The sequence below is a fragment of the Cyphellophora attinorum genome (assembly GCF_001299255.1).
Source record: "Cyphellophora attinorum strain CBS 131958 chromosome Unknown Contig7, whole genome shotgun sequence".
Lineage (NCBI taxonomy): Eukaryota > Fungi > Ascomycota > Eurotiomycetes > Chaetothyriales > Cyphellophoraceae > Cyphellophora > Cyphellophora attinorum.
Genome location: NW_017253235.1, coordinates 493455 through 513433, shown reverse-complemented (window position 1 = coordinate 513433; position 19979 = coordinate 493455). Strand labels below are relative to the sequence as shown.

Below are 19979 nucleotides of genomic sequence, written 5' to 3'. Positions count from 1 at the left end.
GCAGTCGAGCAGTGCTACATGTCGTGGACACAACCAGCCCAGCTCATTTCCCACATGCTGAGATCATGCTGGAGCAGGAAGCAGCATTGGTAGTTCACATCCTTCCTACCTCCGACGTCAGTTGCCTCCTGATGCCCATGCTCGGGCCAGACTGCGTCGCCCGGCTGCTCATTTTACCAACGGTGGTGATGATAACCTCAAGCCTCGAAGCAGAAACAGCAAGGGAGGACGTGAGACCCTCCTATGTGAGCATCAATATCATGACTCATGGAGTTTTCTTCTTCAGATCAAACAGCATTGCTTGTCGAAGCAGCTCCTAGATGACATTGTCCGAGCACTGTCGAGCAATGCCACATCTTGTCGATGGCACTCCTGCAACAAGTTCTTCGACGCCCACCGCGGCGAAGACTGTCGCACTCCTTCGGACAGGGACGTACGTGTGAAAGGGAAAGATCATCCAGCAACTGACGAGCGTCTGACACGACCATTTCTCCATCATGTTCTCGTTTACCCGGCCTACTGCACACAACCATCTATAGGGCCCCTCAGCCAGATGCATGGGCCGCTCATGGCTACGTTCGTTCGTCCCAAAATCGACACAGATGCTGGTCTCCCCAGAAGCAGCGAGATCAGGCTTGTGTCACATCAACTGGAGGAGAAGCAAGAGCACTTAAGGGCCAGACTCATAATCCATTGGCTAGGCACTTGAGCAGAAACCACAAGGCGGAAAAGTTCTGTCGCAAAAGTTGAGGCTCGTATGGCCGTAGAATGCTATCGATGTTCAGACGCTTTCGAAATGCTACCAGGAGCTCTTGGCTCATCACGTGGTGCTCAGCCTAGGACTCCTCGTCTTCATCATCATCGTCCGCAATCAGTCGCTGCTGTTTCCTCGGCGTAGGCCTCGGCTTCCTGACCGCATCACTATCATCCCCGTCCTCATCCTCGCCCACGCCATCCGCGCCATTTCCGTTCACGCCATTAATAGACGCCACTGCATCCGGCATATCTTCATCAGCGTCAGTGACGGGAGTCGGCGCAGCCTCTTCCTCGTCTGAGTCATCCGAATCGATAATTCGCTCATCAGACTTGTACTTGCTGTTCGTCTTCTTCGGCGCTGGTGCGGAGCGGGCTTTCTTGGCAACGGCACCACCCTTCCGCTCAAGCCGTCTCCGCTTCTTCTTGGGCGGCGCAGCCTCACCACCAACTTCACCATCGCGATCACTATCACCAGAGAAAGGCGTCCGTGACACGCTCCGGCCAGACGCGCCCTCATCCTCGTCGTCCTCGATAAACCCATCCTCAACCTCGCGCTGGGCTTTTCGCTTGCGATTCTTGCCCGACGCGCGATCACGCTTCTGTTTCTCCTTACGCTTGATCCGGTCGCCTGTCTCTTCGTCATCGGTGTACTCGAGAGCTTCCCGTGCTGCAGCTTCAGCACGTGCTTGCTCCCCACGCCGCTCGGACTCCTCCTGCATCTTTCTCCGCTCTGCTTCAACAGCTTCGAGCTGCTCCTGCTCTTTTCTGCGGAGCTCGGCTTTGAGGGCGTCTTTCTTGGCCTGCTCCTCCTCGCGGCGTTTCCGTGACTCGACAAGCTTCTCTTGGTTGTTGCGCTCGAACTCGGCTTGGCCGCCGCGAGCACGCTCGAGCTGCTTCTTCATGGTGTTGCGACCCATGGCGGCACGAGACTCCAGCATGCCACGTGGTAGGGAGGAGCCTTGACCTGGGCGACTTCCTCGAGAGTGGCGATCGCTTCGTCGAGACCTTTTATGGCGCTTTCAACGTCAACTAGCGATCGGTCTGTTTCCTTGGCCTGGGTGACTATTGTTGCGATCTGGAATTGGATGAACGCCACGTTAAAGCGGAGATGTGGTGAGTCTGGTGTAGCATCGAGGGCTTCCTTCATGTATTCGAGTGCAGTGATATGCTCCAGGATTGAGCGCTCAACTTTGGCCTTCAAGAGGTGAGCCCGGGACAGACAAGCAAGGAGATGCGGGTTCTGTTTCGACCGATCCAACTGCTGCGCTGCGTTGTAGTTCTCGATGGCTTTGGGATATTGCCGAAGTTCTGTGTATATGTGTCCCAGGTTCGTGAGCACGTTTACGTCGCGAACAGTGTCTTTGACTCGTGCGAAGATCTGCAGAGCTTCCGAATAGCTTCTCTTGTCGTCGCAGAGCATAATGGCAATACCTTGTGCGGCGAAAGCATTCTTGGGATCCAGTTGCAGGACCTTGTCAAAGAACTCGTAGGCTTTAACGTACATGCGACTCCGTTTCTCTTTCTCTGCATCGTTATTGCGGGGCATCTCGCGAGCAATGTTGAGATGAATATTGCCCATACCAGTTAGGGAGTATAGATCATGCTTGTCGTGGTTCTGCAGCGTGTGTTTGTACTGCCGATACTCACTGTCTTCGCTGACATTGGGTGTCTTCTTCTTGGATCCATGGTAGAACCAGCCCATCAGAGCCCTGACATCGATATTGCCAGATTCTTCTGCGTACAGCTTCGAGATGGCTTTCGGTCCTCTCTCTCTGGGTGATTCGACCAAGTCCATGAATGCCAAGCGTGCTTTTGCTTCAGTGTAGTCTGGGTGTCGTGACAGTAACATGTCGTATGTTTCTCGCGCATTCTTCTCGAGACCCAGGACTTCGTAAGTGCGTCCTAGGTTGTATGAAATGGTCGCAAGCAGAGCATCCACGTCGGTGTCGTCGACATCTGCGTCGTGCATATTGCCCTCGGCTGCGAGTTCGCGTTCTGCTTGCTGTTTCTGAGACAATTTACTGCATGCTCCCATAGCGATCTCCAGCATCGAGCGCGCAGAACTGTAGTCCCCGAAGTGATAGTAGTGACACGCTCTGTTGTTGAGCAGTGATGGAGGTAGGTTGCTTCGGAGAATTTCCAGCTTGGCTTCATCGGTGGCGGTCTCTTCTGGCAGCTCGTCTTCCGGAATCTTATCGAATTGAAGCTGCTCGACTTCATCAAGGTATTTAGCGCTCTTGATCGGATCTTCTTGCTCGTACAGCCGTGCCAAATATAGCAAGACTGTCTCGTCCTTCTTAGCGCTCGTATTGATGCTGCCATCTTTGTTCTTCGCTTGCGTCCATGACTTCTGCACGTTCTCGAGAAGCTTGATTGCCTGTAAACACAGGCTCTGCGCTTGTTGTCGATCTTTTGCTTCCTTACTGCCTTCACTTGCGACGGCAGGCAGGGTCTTCTGCATTTTAAAATACTCTTCGGCTGTCAGAATACCAAGCAGCGTGCTGGCCTCGACATTTCTGTGACCGGTCAAGGATTCGAGGACCTGTTTTGACGTCTCATAGTCTTGTCCACGCTGGATAGCAACCTGAGCCTGGGCGAATTTGGCTGGGACGAAACCTTTGCCGATGCCTGGTCCACCTCTGGCCGCATCAGCGCGACCATAGTATTCGGTAGCGGTTTCCAGGTTGTCTAGATTGTGCTCTTTCCTGCCTAGCAAGTACCAGCCATCGCTGACAATAGCAACCACGTCGGTCTTCTCGATTGCGTTTCTTGCCAATGGCTCGACCGCGTCGTGTCGATTGGTCAATAAGAAGTAGCTTGCAAACACTGCACAAGCAAGTGGGAATGCTTTGTCGATTTTGTAGGCCTTGCTGATGTGCTCAGTCATGGCTTTCTTGTACAGCTTGTCGAATTCGGGCAAAGATGCCGGGTGCTTGTTGCTTTCCCGAAGATAGTAGACACCCAGCAGAGCGTGCGCCACTTTCGAATCAGGGTTTACCTCGAGGGATCTCGACCAGGCCTTGCTCGCCCTCTCATGCATGCCGAGCTGCCACAGACATGACCCAATGCCAATTCTTGGATCAGGGTCGGACATGGAGGGCATGCGCATCAGCACCACCTGATATGATTCGAGGGCCTGCGCATATTTTCCTTGCATATAGAGCACTCTTGCCTTTCCCAGCATGGCCATCATATTTCGATTGTCCGATGTCCGCAGAACATGCTCAAAGTTTGCCAGCGCATCTTTCAAGTTCTTTGACCGCTCCTGGTCCGCTCGATCACCCGTCTGTGTCGCGGTCGCCAATGAAGCACGTAGTAGAGACCAAACGCCGGACGTGAGCTTGACTGGTGGGAACGACGGGTTGATTCGGCCAGCATCGTTCAACGTAGCAATGACATCCTTGAGATAGTCGTCCTTGACTTTGACATCGATATCCGCACCCTGAGGCTTCGTCCGAGGGGCTTGTCTGCTCTTGAGAAGTTGCAGCCATGCCACACCAGACAGAAGATTGAGTCGATCTTTCGAAGGTAGGACCTCAATACCGCTGCGCAATATACTGAGAGCTTGGTCAAGTTGCGACTGCTTCGCATATGCCAATGCGATGGTTATCCACAAGTTCTTCGGCGCCTTCTCGTCTCCGAGCAGTTGGCACAGTTCGGTCGGGTCGTCGAGTTGTTCGGCGAGATGAACCTCGACGGTGTCTCCGTCGGCAAGCGGCACCTCGACGGCGTTGGGGATATCGGCGAACCGACCGTGTGCGACGTCGCCATTACTACTGGCACGACGGTGGGCCGCCATTGTTGACCAAGGGGATGTTCCAGAGGAAGAAGGGCGTTGGATTCTGAAATTGTTGTTCCTTTGGATCACAGGCGAGTTGGAGATGCACGCGCAGTCTGCGCTAGTAAAGTAGGCTCACACAAGACCGGTAGACTGGAATCTGGCTCTGGACGCAGTTGAATGCAGTATTTCACGTGACTGTCAGGGCCAACATCAAGCACAGTGCATGTGAAGGAATTGGGTGAATTCGAGGAGGCTTTCGCTCTATCCTGTCCCCAGTAGTAGCATAAGTCGGGATTCACTCCGGGTCTCATCCATCGTCGTCTCGTCGTTCATCGTTCATCCCTCATAACCGAGTGCCAACCAGCATCTCCCACAGTTTGACCACTACGTTCGCAACCATGGCCAGGGCTAGCAGGACGACGAAAATCTGTACAATCTCCAGCCACGATGACAATCGCACGTCAGTCTCAATGTAGCCCTCCTGCTTGTCGACGCCCTCGTCTGACGGAAATCGGCCAGTGTTGTAGAACGTTTCCAGCAGCTCATCTTTCTCCCTCCATCTTTCCAACACCCAAGCCTCGAAAGCTTTGGTATCCTTAATGGGGATCTCCGACACCGCAAATCGCCTCCAGTACATATTGACAGACTTCGGAGGACGCCCCTGGAAGTACGTCGACCTAAGCGTAAAGTATTCAGGAGCATATCCCCCCTTTCTGCTACGAATGAGCTGCTGTTGATGGCGACTTTTAGGTATGGGAAGTACTTACGGAACACCTTCATATGCAAGGGTACAGTCGTAGACCCATTCTATCGAGTCGCCGAGTTGCTCCAGGCAGAACTGCAGACCAGTGCTACGTGGCAGCAACTGATGCCGAAGGTCTGGAATTCCCGATTTTTCGGACCAGGCCACACTTTGCTTCTTCGTGTTTCTGGAAAGATTGGTGCCTTCTGGGAAGATCAAAAGCCACATCGGATCCAACGACGCGCTCCCTGATAACGGGCCGTGGTGACGCTCCTTCAGCTTCTGTAATCGATAGGCTATCCGCGATTGATCAGAAGCCCATTTTCGAGCCATGAAGATAAAGCCATAGAACATTATGCCAGGGCTGAGGATCGGCATGTACTTCAGGGACTCCTTCAATATGATGTAGATGTGACCATGCATCCGGTTCGCGTACGCGGACCACCAAAGATACAGCCAATCGGTATAGATCTGATGATTTGCAAGCATAGTCAGGCGCTCAGGAAAGCTCAATTGCAGCCGCCCGTCAGGGGTCTTCTTGAGTTGCCCTCGGACACTCTTGTCCCAACTCACACGAATGACGGTCGGACTGAACCATTGAGTAATTGTGGTGATAAGGATGCCGAAAGATTGCTTCGTTAAAGCCATGTAGGCGTAGTAATAATCCTTGTTGATGAAGTAAAGCGGACAGCCGATGATTTGCGTAGCGTTGATAGCAACTGCAACGCACATGAACCATGATGTGAAGAGCAAGACGCGTAGAACCTCGACGCCAACTCCGTGTTTGACCTCGCCAGCAGGATGGGGTTGTGGTGCAGCCTTGGCCTCATGAGAGACGGCATCGACCGATTCTTTCACGCCCTCGGTGGTCCGCTTACGGACACCGTTGGTCGCCATCGTGATGATGAAGATGCCTTGTGGAAGAAACGAAGTGGTTCGAAGGAAACGATATCTTTCTATTAATGGGGTTATACTTCGTATCGTGGGGTGATGATTAAGTCATGAGATTGCCGGCTTGTGATCATTCTAGGTAGCCGTACTCGCCGTGGTACCTAACAAGGTGCAAGAATAGACCACCAAATTGAACGTCCATTCACCAACTGGAAAAGACCGAGCCTGCAGTCATGGTTGCCTAGAACGAGAACGAGCTGAGTGATGGCCAAAGTTGCGCTCAGGCCTTCGGCCGGCTCGGATCAGCGTCACGTCATATGTGCCTCTCGGGGCCGCCGTAGCGAAGTCGACGCTTGTGGATTATTTATCTCGCCGTACCCATGTCTTCTTGATCCTCTTAAGTTGCTGTTCCATGGTCGCCATTTAGTCATTGCTCTGTGTTGGTTTTCTGGCTGTTTCGGTGCTTTCTGCTTACTGGCGCCTGCTCTGGAGGTCTGAGATAGACCTTCGTAGATGATGTACAATACGCCATGACATTTGTACCCTGAGCGCTTCGGTTATAAGCCTAATGACTTTGATATGCCTAACATCTGGGCTAAGGAACGCTACCAATATCAGGAGGAGAGCGACACGTCAAATCAACATCGTTTCGCGCAGACGCTTTCAGACATCGAGATCAATACTAGACTCGAGACCGTTGGATGTTCTTCCATCCAGGAGCCATGCCGCATATCAAGAACGACCAGGCAACGACCTCTTGTCATTAGAATGGCCTTCACCACCCCGGAATGTCTTTCTCATCAAGAAGGACTATGCTACGGAAACTAGTGCGGCTCTGACGGAGTTTGCCAGTCATGTGCATTCAACGTATCCCGGCACAAACATAATCGTTGAGCCCTCCGTCGCAGAGGAGATCAGCGACACATTGCCCTTCACCGTCTACGCCGCAGCCCACAACACTCCGCACACAGCCTACCACTCCAAAGTCGACATGATCACAACCTTCGGCGGTGATGGCACAATCCTTCACGCCGCAGCCCTCTTCGCCAACGCAGTGCAAGTACCGCCAATCCTCTCCTTCGGCATGGGCACTCTAGGCTTCCTGGGCGAGTGGAAGTTCTCCGAGTACAAGCGTGCTTTTCGCGAAGTCTACGTCTCCGGCGCACCCTCCTCTCGGCACTCCCTTCTTGACAGTCCAGCTCACTCTGCTCCCGACTCCACCGACACATCATCTGCCGACACTGGTCCAACCGGCTGGTCCTCAATTCGTGGAAAGTCCCTTGGTCTCACGCGAAGCGCCAAAGTCCTGATCCGCCAACGCCTGAAAATTGGCGTCTACTCCGCCAACGGCCGGCGGCTGACGTGCACTCCTACGTCCAATGGTGACTATCAGGCCCCCATCTGCTCAAGCAGAGGACGGCGACACCCACGCCATGAACGAGATTATCCTCCACCGCGGCGCCGACCCGCATCTCACCATCATAGAGATCTACGTAGGCGGACGCTTCCTCACCGAGGCCGTCGCCGACGGCATGATCATCTCGACACCCACCGGCAGCACCGCTTACAGCCTGAGCAGTGGAGGCAGCATCATCCATCCACTGGTTCCTTCGCTGCTGCTGACTCCCATCTGTCCCAGGAGTCTGAGCTTCCGACCCTTGGTGCTCCCTGCGAACTCGCCGATTACGCTCAAGCTGAGCGAAAAGAATCGGAGTAAGGAGATTGAGCTCAGCGTGGATGGGAAGCGGATGAGAGGGGGCGTGGGCGTCGGGGCAGAGGTGAGGGTCAGTGGAGAGGAATTGGTTCACGGGGTCAACGGAGGGCATGTCAATGGAAGAGGATCGAAGGGCGAGTGGAAAGGTGGCATTCCGTGTATACTAAGGCAATCGAGGAGTGGTGGTGCCGAGGGCGATGATGGTTGGGTCGGGGGTTTGAACGGGCTGTTGAAGTTCAACTATCCGTTTGGAGAGGAGGACTGAGGCTTCGCAGACTCAATGGGTCCTCCGGTTTGTACACGATGTGGCGGCTGTTCTCAGCGTTCGGGAGAACCGGTGCACGGGCACGTAGTGGGCATTCTGCATTCCCGCGACGTTATTCTGCCTTGTCTCCGTTGTCATTTAGCCGCGCTCGGGAGCCGGGGACGAATTGGAGTGCGGGGCCGCCGATTGCGAGCACTGAGGGTCGGGCAGAGTTGCCCAAGTATTGTTATTACCCGACAACTGCCGGGCATGTGCAGAAGGGAGGGTAGGTGAGGACGAACCGGGGGCTTTGGCACCAGCAGGGAATATCACAAGCATGCAGATCGATAGCGTGTGATGGGAATCTGGGATTGCTGCAGGGGTGGCATGCCATTTGTATCTGTACCTGTCGATCTTTGTCGTTGAGGATGAAGGTTATGCGGCATGCCGTTATTGCCGTTCATGGCTCATGTTGAGTGATCGGGGCGGACTTCATATGTACTTGGCTGATCAGAGGTCGAGTGCGCTCTCGCGACATTCGAGGGTCTAGTGCCATGGGTTCGAAGTGGATCAGAGGTCAGTGGTATGTGTTTCTCTTGGGACAGCACCTGCGGCAGGGATCTGCGCGCACAGATGGGTGCCATGCAGAAATAATGCCAGCAGAATGTCGCCGAGCATTGAAGACATACGTACCCTCCTGAGTTTCGCGGCAAGTCATGGCCTTTGGTATACTCAGGGGTAAAAGTCGTTTAAACCCAGAATCAGCCGTTGGATGATCTCTGGATGATCGACGAACATGTTGCTGCTCGAGCAGGGGTGGTGCGGAGATATGTGTCCGTGTCGAAGTGGGCGAATTCCAATGCGAGAACTGGGGCACAATTCCGATTGTCGAGCTGAGGATCGGTTGTGCTAAGGAGATGTATTTGCGACAGGACGTCCCTAGGTTGTGCAATGGCAGATCTGCCAGCTGCGCCGAAAAAGCAAATGATTTATGAGCAGAGACAGAGCTTGTGTTGAGCGCTGGCTCGGGTACTCGACCTCGCTAAAGTCAGGCCGCGTTGTAGCAGTGTGTGCAGCACCACAACTGCAACGCGTTCATCTTGGGTGACAGAAGGACCATTATACCACAACAATGCGAAGCACAGGGCAGATGCAACGGCCAAGAGAGAAGCCAGTGTATCCATCTGGCGGATCTGCACGGAGAAAGGCGAGCTTCGCCGTCGGTTGCCAGACTCTGGAGAGCACGACAGACACCTTGACCGCCCAAGTTCGCTTGCAAGTCGTGGCAGGACAAGCGAACTTGGAACGAAGTTTTCTCCCGAGGTGCCATGGAGCTCCAGGTAAAGTGAAGCTGAGCTATATTGTAACCGGAGTGAACGGCAAAGGGATGACTATGCGAAAAATCTAGAACTACAAGCATGATGCCGTTACGTGAGGTTGAAAGTGAAGCTCTAGTAAGCTCTGGTGTGGCTGCTTCCAGGCAAATCGATAGCGTTCTTGCCGCGGAAGTGAGCATGCAGGGCATCAGGGACAACCCTCCCGGCAAACTTCAGGAACTTGCTGCCTCCCGAACCCATTTTTCGGGAGTCGTCTAAACCTACTGATCCTACAAGAGAATTGAAGCACATGACGCACATTATTGCCAGACAAAAGTCTCGACGAGTTCTAGCTGAGACCGCTGAAGATGCAGCAGCAGCTGGCAGGTTGTCCGGTGGCTCAAAGTTGCCAGGCGTCACTGCTAACACCCAGTCGATGTATATACTGCAAAGGATCAGAAAAGCGACCTGACCGAGTGTACATGCCCCTCGGCAGTCGATCAGGAAGACCCTGTTCGCCTTGCATATCAGGCCTTCTTCGGTGACCACGGGCCTTGCTATTGCGGGGTGCTCGCTTAGGCAGGTACCTTCTAGCTGCAGGCAGGTACACGGTGTAGACTGCATATACCCAGGTTGCCCTGTCCAGGCACATCAAGCTATAGCTGCAGTGGTAAGAACGCGCAGGTGTCAGTCGTGCGCACGGGCACTGTCGCAGTAGCGGCAGCATAGCACAAGCGAGGTGACGGAGACGGTTCAGGAGGACACAGCGAGAAGTTTTCGTCGAAGATGGAGATGCTGCCTCGAGACATGTGCGTTGTCTAAGGTTGACTTCCTTCTCTGAAACATCAATCCATCTGGAGGAGCATGGACCTCATAAGAATTGTGGTCCTGTCCCTAGAACTGGGCGAACTGTGTTCTCGTGGCAGTCGAGCTCCTGCGGTAGTATCATGCATTGTTCCCTCGAAAATTCTGTTCTGCAGATTCAGGAGCCCCTCTACTCGGTACAAGTGTACACCCAAGATGACCCCACGAATTTGAGTCAAAGACATCTTGTCATGATCGGCATGGTCGGGAGACCGCAGACGTCGTAACGGGGCTTCACCGCTTGCTCAGGCATTGTCTTGGTCGCAATCATATGGCCGTCGAGTCAAAGAAGCAATTCCTTATCTAGACTTGGTACTTCAGTAGAGCATTGCTCAAGTACTAGCTACCTAGATTGGCATTCATGTGCTGCAAAGCGAACACTAGGTACGGAGGACTAGAGCCCGACGTCGCCCAACTAGAGTTGTCGTCGGATGGATTGGCAACTTGATATTTTTGCCTCCAGCTCCTGGACGCGTACCTTCAGATGGGTACGATATGTACCTACAGTAGCAGATCTCCAAAGAATGGGTACCAGTTTGACGGAACATAGCAGCCAAGACCTATCCCACTTTGGACCCATCATTGATCCTCATAACTGGGAGTCTTCAAGTTTAACAATGTCAACAACCTCATTGTTGTTGTCATGAGCCCCAGCAGCTTCTGAGAGTATCCATGCTGTGAAATATCTTTGACCCACGAGCAAAGCGTCAGCGTCCTAAAGGCAAAGATAAGAGACGCCATACCGCTGTACGGTTTGCATCATGCCCCAGAAGCTGCCGTCCGCTGTTCGTGGGGTCGCTTTATGAGACGCTCTAAGCGAAGCCACTGACTGACCTTGATCTGTTGCTACTGTCCCAGCAGGCTGGAAGAGAAATGTCGGCATCAAACATCCACTGGACTGGTCTCTGCAGCTCACAGGACCTCCACAAGAGCGATGATGATCAGCGGTGGATGGGATGTGCTAAGAACGAGTCCAACGTCATTCAGCATGGTGTCTGCATACACAGTAGTTGAACTCCGGCCATACTATACAGGAGGGGCGTTTCAAGTTATGTAGGCAGTAGCTTTCCCGGCTGTCTGAGGTCTGCTTCACATCCAATCTGTCACAGCTGTCAGGATCCAGCAATCAAATCGACGGGCATCTGTCGTGAGTAACACCCGATCAACGGCTTTGTTGACGTCCGTGCTGTTGAAACAGCAGCTTTCGAGCAGTTTGCAAGAATTCATCCCCTCGCTTGAGCAGTGTTTAAAGGCTTGCTGTGCGGAGCAGTCTTCTTCGTCGTAAAGTGGACTGCGCTTGTGCTGACGCACCTAACTGTCGGAGTCACGGCCGGGTCATCGTGACTTTTGTTTTGAGTTAAGCCTGCCGCGGCTTTCGGGAGATCCAGCACCGTGGGATGAGGCTAGACCGCCTGAAGCAAAGAGCATGCAGACCCCTGCTTCTCCTCGACCTTGTCACCCCTGTTGCCATGCGTCGATTACTTCGTCCATCTTTTCGAGCTCTTTCTCTCGCCGGCGGAGCCAACATAGGTGCCTGACTACCGTGTAGCTAACGAACCCAAGCTTCGTTCTCTTGCAGTCCGTCGAGGTATGTCTTTGCGCTTCTCCTGTCTTGTAGTATTCCACAATGCGCTTGTTATCCACTACCAATCCGAGTCTTGAGCCAGCAGCATGGCGTCCTTCCTCATGCGACGCCGCGACGAGGTCCTCATCGCCAACAGTAACCAAATTCGAAAGCCCAGGAAGATCCATCGTGCCTGACGACGCTAGCACTGATCGGCTCTATACCATACTGATCCCTGTACCTTGCTCTGCAGTCCGATCGTTTCCTGTTCGAGGTGTACCGGAAGTCCACTACCTTGCTCCTTCTCAACGGCTTCAGCAGAAAGCGGTATGATGATAATGGACAGCGTTCTCGGTAGCCCCCCTACACTCCACCTCACTATTCGCAGTCGTTAGGACTTCTACCTGGGCACTTCTCTTGAGCAGTCAGCACGGACCTGTTATTGTTGTTCTCTGTGCTCTTCATTACCATTGTGTCCTTCTTGTTGTGTACGATCATCCTTCTCGCGAGCATTCTTATTCGTTCTTGCCCACGCAGATCACGTTGCAGTTCTGGGTCGCTCCTGTCAATTGAACTTAAGTGCAACACAGGCCCTGCACCACTTTCTTACGTGCCTCGGCGAATGCTTCACGGCAGCAACATTGTAACGTCAACTTCATGGTGGATTGGACGTCATGGGCCGGTTCGCATGGACACAAAATCACCACAAACAGCCGAGTGATGGCAAGCACGTTCTGCCAGACTGGTTCAGCAAGTCCACGGGCGAACCATCGCGGCAGGCACTCGTAGAGCTGGTGAAAGAACACAACAGTCCACCGGGCACTACATACACCAGATCGCGGACCAATACCCTAATATCGACACTCTCACACGGCCACAAGTCATCCTCTTCTCATTCATCGAGTAGTCAACGATCTCGACCGTCGTCACGCCAAAACTCCTTCGATGGTTTGGATGTCCATCCTGGAGCACAGGAGAAGACCGGCAAGACTCTCCTCAGCAAAGGCAGCAAGATTATGCGTCGGCAAACGAGCAAATTCAATGTGCTAGCATCGCATACGAGCGAGGACCCATCAAACAACGATAGCAGCCCTCGATCTTCAGGATTACAGCGGGTCAGGTCCGCAGGGCAAATGCTCAACATGCACACCCGACGGGCTACAGTAAAGCCACAGATATCAGGTCCGTTCGACTTCCAGCACGTCTCGCACACCGATCAATCGCAATATCAAAACCTCAACAAATCCACCAAGGTTGAATTGGTCGAGTCCTTCAACTCTCTGCAAGCTAGTCAACGACCCAAAGGCGACATCCAGGGCATCACTGTCGCCGACATACAGTCCACAGATGCTTCTTTCGAGCATCGGTCGTCCTCGCCAACCTTCTCAATTGTGCCTTCTCTCACGGACGAGACATCGAAGCCGGCACCACCACCCAAGGATCATCTCAGACTACCGTCACTTGGTGGAGACGTAAGGCTGTCGCAATCTGTCGAAAACTTCTCTTGGCCGAGTCGTCTGTCGCTGTTACCGGGATTTGAAGTCGGTGACCTTGACTACGGGACTACCGACAGTGTCGAACAAGCTGCAGCGGCAGATGATCCAATCACCAGTTTCTCCTTTAGCACCGACGAGGAAGCTCCCGAAGACCAAAGTCGGCCCTCGCCGCAGCTGGCTCCATCAGCAATGCTTGACAAACCTTTGCCTGAGGCACCTGGCATTGTCCATGCAGTATCCACGGATGATCTTTCGGCGCTGTTACTCAAGACTTCGCCTCTCCCCGAACCACCGTTGCACCAAAAACAGATGTCAGCAGGAACGGACTCCCTCAACTCGGTCATGACCAGCCCGCATCGCAAGAGCCTCATCCGGCCCATGCAGTCTGTACCTGCCGATCTTGGCCAGTATCGTCAGAGTCGGCTCGTGGCGCAGGTACCACTAAGCTCAACATTTGTGTCAACTTCGGATGTCCTGGCATCTCCGCCGCGCCCAGGCCCAATAGAGAGGAGAATATCAGTGGGCCTCAAGACTATCGACGTTGATGATTGGGAAGATGCTATCGATTACTCTTGGGATCATGCTTTGGAAGATGAGGATGACGATGGTCTCACGATGAACGCAACCTCAAGCATGTCCAAAAGTGACATCTTGCCACAGAGATCATTTCCACCTACTCAGTCCTTTGCATCATTCGCACAAAGAGCCCCGATGCATTCGCGAGCAATGCGGCACAATGCTCCGCAGTCTTCGCTGCGCGGCCTCGGCATCAATTCAGGCGATAGATACAGTGCGGCATTGAGTCCTGACTCGCACGTTCATGTCAGCCAGCGCGAAAGTCTGCGAGTGCCCTACCCACAGCGAGTGTCTGGCTCACCAATCAGCAAGTCAAGCTCGCAAGAGAGCATAATTCTGTCTATCGCCTCCTCAATCATCTCGACGAATCGCTCGAGCAATACTTCATATGGTGATCTCAAGCATTTTTCTCATCCCGAGGCCGAAAGCCCTGTTCTGCAAACGGCAAGCCAAGATGGCAGCAGCTCAAGCGTCGATACTGTTACCTGCGAACAGAAACCAGATCTACACTCGACTGATCAATACGAAGATGACACCATCGTCGAGCTCCCGGACATCGGTCATCAAAGGGGAGCTTCCACCTCCCGTGTGCCATATGTGCCAAGTCGACGGTCTTCGATGATACCTGCAGCTCAATCTGCCGTCCGACAACGGTCTAGCACTCTCCAGGGACGTCCCAAGCTCAATACACGAGCTTCATACTCGCTGTTCCCGACATCTCGACCTACTCAACCTACCTCACAATCGTAGATCCTTGTACATTCACCCGAGCAGGCCCTGCCAGCTCAAAATCCTGCTGCGACCTGCGTTCATTTGTTCGATAAATTCCACTCGCAACATTATTCGATTATGACTTAATGATTGGGCAGCCTTGGAAGCTGCCATGAACGATTACATACGAAAAGCGATGTTTTTGTTGGGTTGGTGACATCGACCTAGTTGGCCAACAGATAGTATGGTCACGGTCTTCTCATAGACTTGGCCGGGTTTTATGGGAGTGCAATCCTGCGCCGATGCATATACATGCGCAAGCTGGAGAACCGCAAGGTTACGGTATGCTAAGTACTTAGATCTGGAATTTCTGAGAGACCCGTTACACGAGGCTCATGTACATATGCTGAACGATCTTGAGACTGCTCATAGTTCATCTTATCGTGCGAAAGTACTGCACCCTCATCGGCCGTGAATCGTTACTTAGGTGTTTGCGTCTCGATGCAGAGGAACCAGTGAGTATACCATCGACCCAGCCAATGACCCCGGGGATCAAATGATGAAGTGAATACCTAAGTACTAAGTACTCTATCACTTGCCCAGTGCTGCTCGTAAACGCCTCACTTTGCCTGTGCACCGCCACACACCAGCACCGGCGCGTACTTGACCTCATCGCGTTCTTCACGCCCAACCTCCCATGGCCCACTACTACTTACCTGTACCGCCTTGCCGCTTACACTGCTGCGCCTGTAGCGGTCGTCTGTAGCAATATGATGTGTTTGATCGCCAGACACCAGGTAAGGACCGTCACTGAGTCTCAAACCACCCATGTATAAGTATCTTTCCCACCCTGCGCTGCACTGCACTCCGAGTCCTGCCTTATATAACCTCCCCTACATCGAACATGATACTCTAATCTCGAGTTACCACCCACAATGAGTTTCTCCGGACGAACGCCCGAGTCTTTTCTGCCGCGAACTGATTCGAAAAACCCTTCGACCACCTGCAAAGGCCTCACGGCCAGTGGGCGTCCTTGTCGAAGAGCATTGGCCAGCAGCCCGACTGGTAACAGTAGCAGATCCTCTCCAGGTCCTTCCTCGGACCGCAACGATGCCGTCGTCGGCGGCGTCCTCGCCATTCTCGAGCACAGCGATGCGGCTGCGTTCTATTGCTGGCAGCATAAAAGCCAAGCGGAGGAACTAGCCGCGGAGCCGGAACAGAAGACCACATTGTTCCCACTACGGGGGAAGTCGAGTATAGATTCGATCGCGGAGAAAGTTGGGGTCGTTGACCTGGATTCCGAGGTAGGATCACACAGTGGCGGGAAGCGGCATAATGCGCGGCGTGACGAGCCGCGTTTGACGAAGCGGGATACCATGCCATCGGGATGGCAGCATATGCAGGGACCTTTGATGACGGTGCCCGAAGAGGTACAGCTGCCCAGTAGGAAGGACGACTATTTGGGCGGACGATCCAATACCAAGGTGTCATGGTCGTGCTGTCTACAGGCGGATGATCATGATGAGCCACCACAACGGCATCGACGACGGCCACAGCCTCCGCCGGCGCAAGGCTATGAGAGCCCCGCGCCCATGCAGGCGGCGATGGCTCGTCCGGCTCCGGTGGTCCAGCGGAAGCCTGTGCCGTCCTCGCAGGTTCGAGGCCGAGCAGTCCCTGCGCCCGACCGTCGCTCGCCATCAATATGGACTGAACCTAGACTGAGCGCTCAGCGACCTGCAACGTCTGCCTCGCATACGCAAGACCTGCTGGCACTGATCCCCTCCAGGACTTCACCGCAGACCGCAGCTCTTCTGCTCTCCGAGCTCAGCAAGCCACTGTCTCCGTCAGACGACAGCGGGTACATCTACATCTTCTGGCTTACTCCCGATTCATTCGACTCGAAGCCAGACGATGAGACTGCCTCGAGCCTGCTCGGTGACGATGACGAGGAGATGGATCTGGACTCGGATTCCGAAACCGAGCCCACGACGGCTCAAGCCACCAGACGTCGAAGCGGACCTGGTGCTCCAATAAAGCAGAAGAATCCTCGCCAAGCTGCAGCTATTCAGCGATACGCCTCAGTCCGGCGCATTGAACCTCGTACTTCCCGCACTAAGCACACAGCCAGCACGATCGCTCCTACAACAGAGGAGCAACGAACGATCCTCCTCAAAATTGGCCGCGCCAGCAACGTCCACCGACGCATGACGCAGTGGTCGAAGCAGTGCGGACAGGACATCACCCTTGTCCGCTTCTATCCATACAGGATCAAATATGCATCTCCAAAGCCGGCAACTGGCGCCAGGTCCGCACCTCGGTCCCCTTCCGGCGCCTCTTCCGCAGCCGCATCGACCGGAATCACGCTCAAATGCCCGTACATAAGTCGCGTAGAGCGTCTAATCCACCTCGAGCTCGCCGAGCAGCGCATTGTTGACCCCGGGAAGTGCGAGCAGTGCGGACGCGAGCATAAAGAGTGGTTTGAGGTACCAGCGACGCGGAAAGGGCTTCGGCGCGTGGATGAAGTTGTCAAGCGCTGGGTTGGGTGGCTTTGCGCCAAGAGTCGGAAGAACCATGGGCGGCTGGCGCGACGCCAAGCCAAAATTTGGCCGTGAGGCTGCAGCAGAGACCGGTTGGTGGTACTCCGCAGGACGGTTCTGATGCACTGGAGAATGAGGAGCCCGGCATGGCGGTTGATCAACGTCGACCGCGGCGGAAGAGCGAGGATCGTTATCGTAGTGGCTTCTCAACGTCGATGCCGCCGGTTGGGCAGCCGCGGGCGGTCAGCAGCCACGAGCAGGTACGTGTCCGTCCGCCGGAAAGAGCCAGCGTGAAGCAGCAGGGGCGCATGAGCCTGCCCGTGACGGAAGGGTATTACTAGTCGGCTCAGGCCGATGATGACCGAGATGAACATAGCATATATGCGTCCAGAAGTATAGAGGCAGATAGTCCTCATTTCAGTTAGCCGTGCGTTTCAATACCGTTCACGTTTCCGGGTATCTAGAGCCTGACAGCCGATATACGCAGGCTGATTTGCATTATAGTCTCAATCGACGAAATCTGCAGGGAGACTGGGGCAATGGCGAAAAGCGAGTGCGCCACATCGAGACGATGTGACTATGATCGTGTCAACGAGCACGAGCAGTATGAGTCGAGAACACGGCCCCAGAAACGGCGGCAGTTCCCGTGCCTAAGCAAAGGGGTAACGGGAGTCATGCCGAATACATCATCAATTTGTTTGATCTAGTCTTATTCATTATGCTGCTCTTGGTTCGCAGTAGCACGAAACCCTAGCCGATGTGGCTTCCACGGGCTTGCTCTGGATTGACCTTCTGCTCTGCCTCAATCATACGTCGGCCAACATCAAGCATGTTGCCCTATGGGAGCCTCACCCCAGGCACTACCAAAATTTGTGCTCTTCCGAATCTTGAGTTCTGGAAAGGGCTCGTCATCCTTCTTGTTTGCCTGTCTAGCATGTACGCCATTTGCCGGCTTGTCCTCCTCTTCATGCGAGGCCGAATCTGATCGATGGTGCGACGCGGCTTCCATCAGCTTCGCGTCAACCTGCTCGAGGAAGACGTTTGCAGCTTGCGACTTGGCTGAAGGATCGAGCATCAGAGGGCCCTTCAGTGCTGGGTCGTCATCGGTCTCCAGGTGAACTTCCTCGTCGACAGCCTCTTCGGGAATATCAGCTACTTTGACCTGCGGTACCGAACGTGACTCTCCCGAGAACGAGAAGTATGAATCTGCAGCCTCCGACGGACGGACTGGCGGTCTGGCGGAAGGAGCAGGAGCGGGAGGCTTCTCGGTCCTTGGTGTCGGAAGAGTGTCGGTAGTATCTTCTGTAGAGATGGCGCCATCGAAAGCCATTGGGGTGTGGCCAGCATGACGCTTCAGTTTCTCGTCAAGTGGCGACAACAATCGGCCCATATTGACGCGCAGACCATCACTTACGTCATCTTTCGTCTCTGGAGATGGTTCACGATTCGGAGATCCAATAATCGAGGGACTGCCGACTTTCTCGAAGGACGAAGTGACTGCAGGCCCGGTTGACTTGACGTTGATGCCATCTAGTTCTTTGTCGATCTGCTCAATCGGAATAGTGTGAACTTCCTCTTTGTGGGACGGCGACACTTGCTTGGACAGCGTCGGCATTGGGCCGTCTTCGGATATACTAGGCAGATGACTGATATCATCGTCGTGCGAGAAGACCCGAGTCACCGGCGGTGTATTCTCTGGCCCTTGCCAAACGGGTGCCGAGCCAGGAAAAGCGGTTTCAGAGGGCTTTCTGGATGTGCCGTTACTGTGAGATGTGGTTGAGGACCTGAGATCGCTTCGGAAGGAGCGAGCACTGTCGAAAGATGACTCATTGCTGGATCTGCGGTTTGGATCGCGTGCCTTGTTCAATTTGAACTCGAGGTCGGCTATGCGTGCAAGGAGTGCGGACTTTTCAATCTCCCAGGCTTTTCTGTCATTGTCGTGAATCTGTCTGAGGTGTTGGGCAGTGCTTTTGTGATACTCAATTGCAGCGTGAAGGTCGACGTTCGGTGCGGTCTGGGAGGCTCGTCCAGGTAGGTGAGGCAGTTGGCTGGCTGAAGGCACGGACGGTAGAAGTGGGACATGAGATGTGGCTATTGAGTGTCTCGCTGCGAGTGGCATAGCCGGCGGCTCAGAGAAGTGCACGCTCCTGGGCTGAGCATCTGTATGCGCGAGATGATTGAATGGCGAGTAGTTATCTGCGTTGTGTTCCAGTGCTGGCGTAGACAGCTCGTAGGTGGGCGATCTGGGAGCATCGTGTGCCTGCGGAAGCGTAGCCAGAGGGCTGCTCAATGCAGCCAAAATGACAGGAGAGGCGGCAGGCACTGCGACGGCCATGCACCAGCAAGTCGAGTGTCGTCAAGCTCACCGCACACAAACACCCGAGGTGCAGCGTCCGGCGCCGATCAAATGCTCGAAGCAGAATCGTGCGGAACGAAGAGCCGATCTATCGATCCAATGCGCTCATAAACTCCAAATGTATGCTGGGCAGGAAATGACAGGAACAATAATGAGTAAAGATGCTTCAAAGGCAGTAACGGATGAGTGTACAGTGAAGATGAAATAGAGAGAAGTCGTCGGCCAACCCACGGTGACAAAAGAACGACCTGCACAGGGAATATCTCGGCACTCAGGGCTGCCTATGACGAAAACTGCTGCTCATCGCCGCTACCCACTTCGTTCCGATCGCAGAAAATTCCTTCCAGAAGATATTACATTCTCTGCGCACGGGAGTGGCCTCTTTGACCGCACATGAGGGTGGAACACTTCCAGGTAGGGCTTCTCGCGTG

The 19979-nt window shown here is 54.0% G+C and overlaps 6 protein-coding genes across 6 annotated transcripts; 3 read left to right on the top strand and 3 right to left on the bottom strand.

Moving 5' to 3' along the window:
* Positions 1-836: 836 nt before the first annotated feature.
* Positions 837-4555, bottom strand: AB675_9665 (Tetratricopeptide repeat protein 1; the record flags this gene model as incomplete). The annotated part of the gene is made up of 2 exons (XM_018150220.1): positions 837-1652; positions 1700-4555. 2 exons carry the CDS (start codon positions 4553-4555, stop codon positions 837-839), a joined length of 3672 nt encoding a protein of 1223 aa, XP_018002286.1.
* A 325-nt stretch (positions 4556-4880) lies between these two features.
* Positions 4881-6176, bottom strand: AB675_9664 (putative acyltransferase; the record flags this gene model as incomplete). The annotated part of the gene is made up of 2 exons (XM_018150219.1): positions 4881-5250; positions 5305-6176. 2 exons carry the CDS (start codon positions 6174-6176, stop codon positions 4881-4883), a joined length of 1242 nt encoding a protein of 413 aa, XP_018002231.1.
* A 573-nt stretch (positions 6177-6749) lies between these two features.
* On the top strand, positions 6750-8149 carry AB675_9663 (NADH kinase POS5, mitochondrial; the record flags this gene model as incomplete). The annotated part of the gene is made up of 3 exons (XM_018150218.1): positions 6750-6873; positions 6917-7532; positions 7564-8149. The coding sequence occupies 3 exons, from the start codon at positions 6750-6752 to the stop codon at positions 8147-8149; spliced, it is 1326 nt and encodes a 441-aa protein (XP_018002226.1).
* A 4397-nt stretch (positions 8150-12546) lies between these two features.
* AB675_9662 (uncharacterized protein) lies at positions 12547-14694 on the top strand (the record flags this gene model as incomplete). Its single annotated transcript, XM_018150217.1, has 1 exon — positions 12547-14694. The coding sequence occupies one exon, from the start codon at positions 12547-12549 to the stop codon at positions 14692-14694; it is 2148 nt and encodes a 715-aa protein (XP_018002403.1).
* An 896-nt stretch (positions 14695-15590) lies between these two features.
* Positions 15591-17267, top strand: AB675_9661 (uncharacterized protein; the record flags this gene model as incomplete). The annotated part of the gene is made up of 1 exon (XM_018150216.1): positions 15591-17267. The coding sequence occupies one exon, from the start codon at positions 15591-15593 to the stop codon at positions 17265-17267; it is 1677 nt and encodes a 558-aa protein (XP_018002332.1).
* A 748-nt stretch (positions 17268-18015) lies between these two features.
* On the bottom strand, positions 18016-19527 carry AB675_9660 (uncharacterized protein; the record flags this gene model as incomplete). The annotated part of the gene is made up of 1 exon (XM_018150215.1): positions 18016-19527. The coding sequence occupies one exon, from the start codon at positions 19525-19527 to the stop codon at positions 18016-18018; it is 1512 nt and encodes a 503-aa protein (XP_018002509.1).
* Positions 19528-19979: the final 452 nt, after the last annotated feature.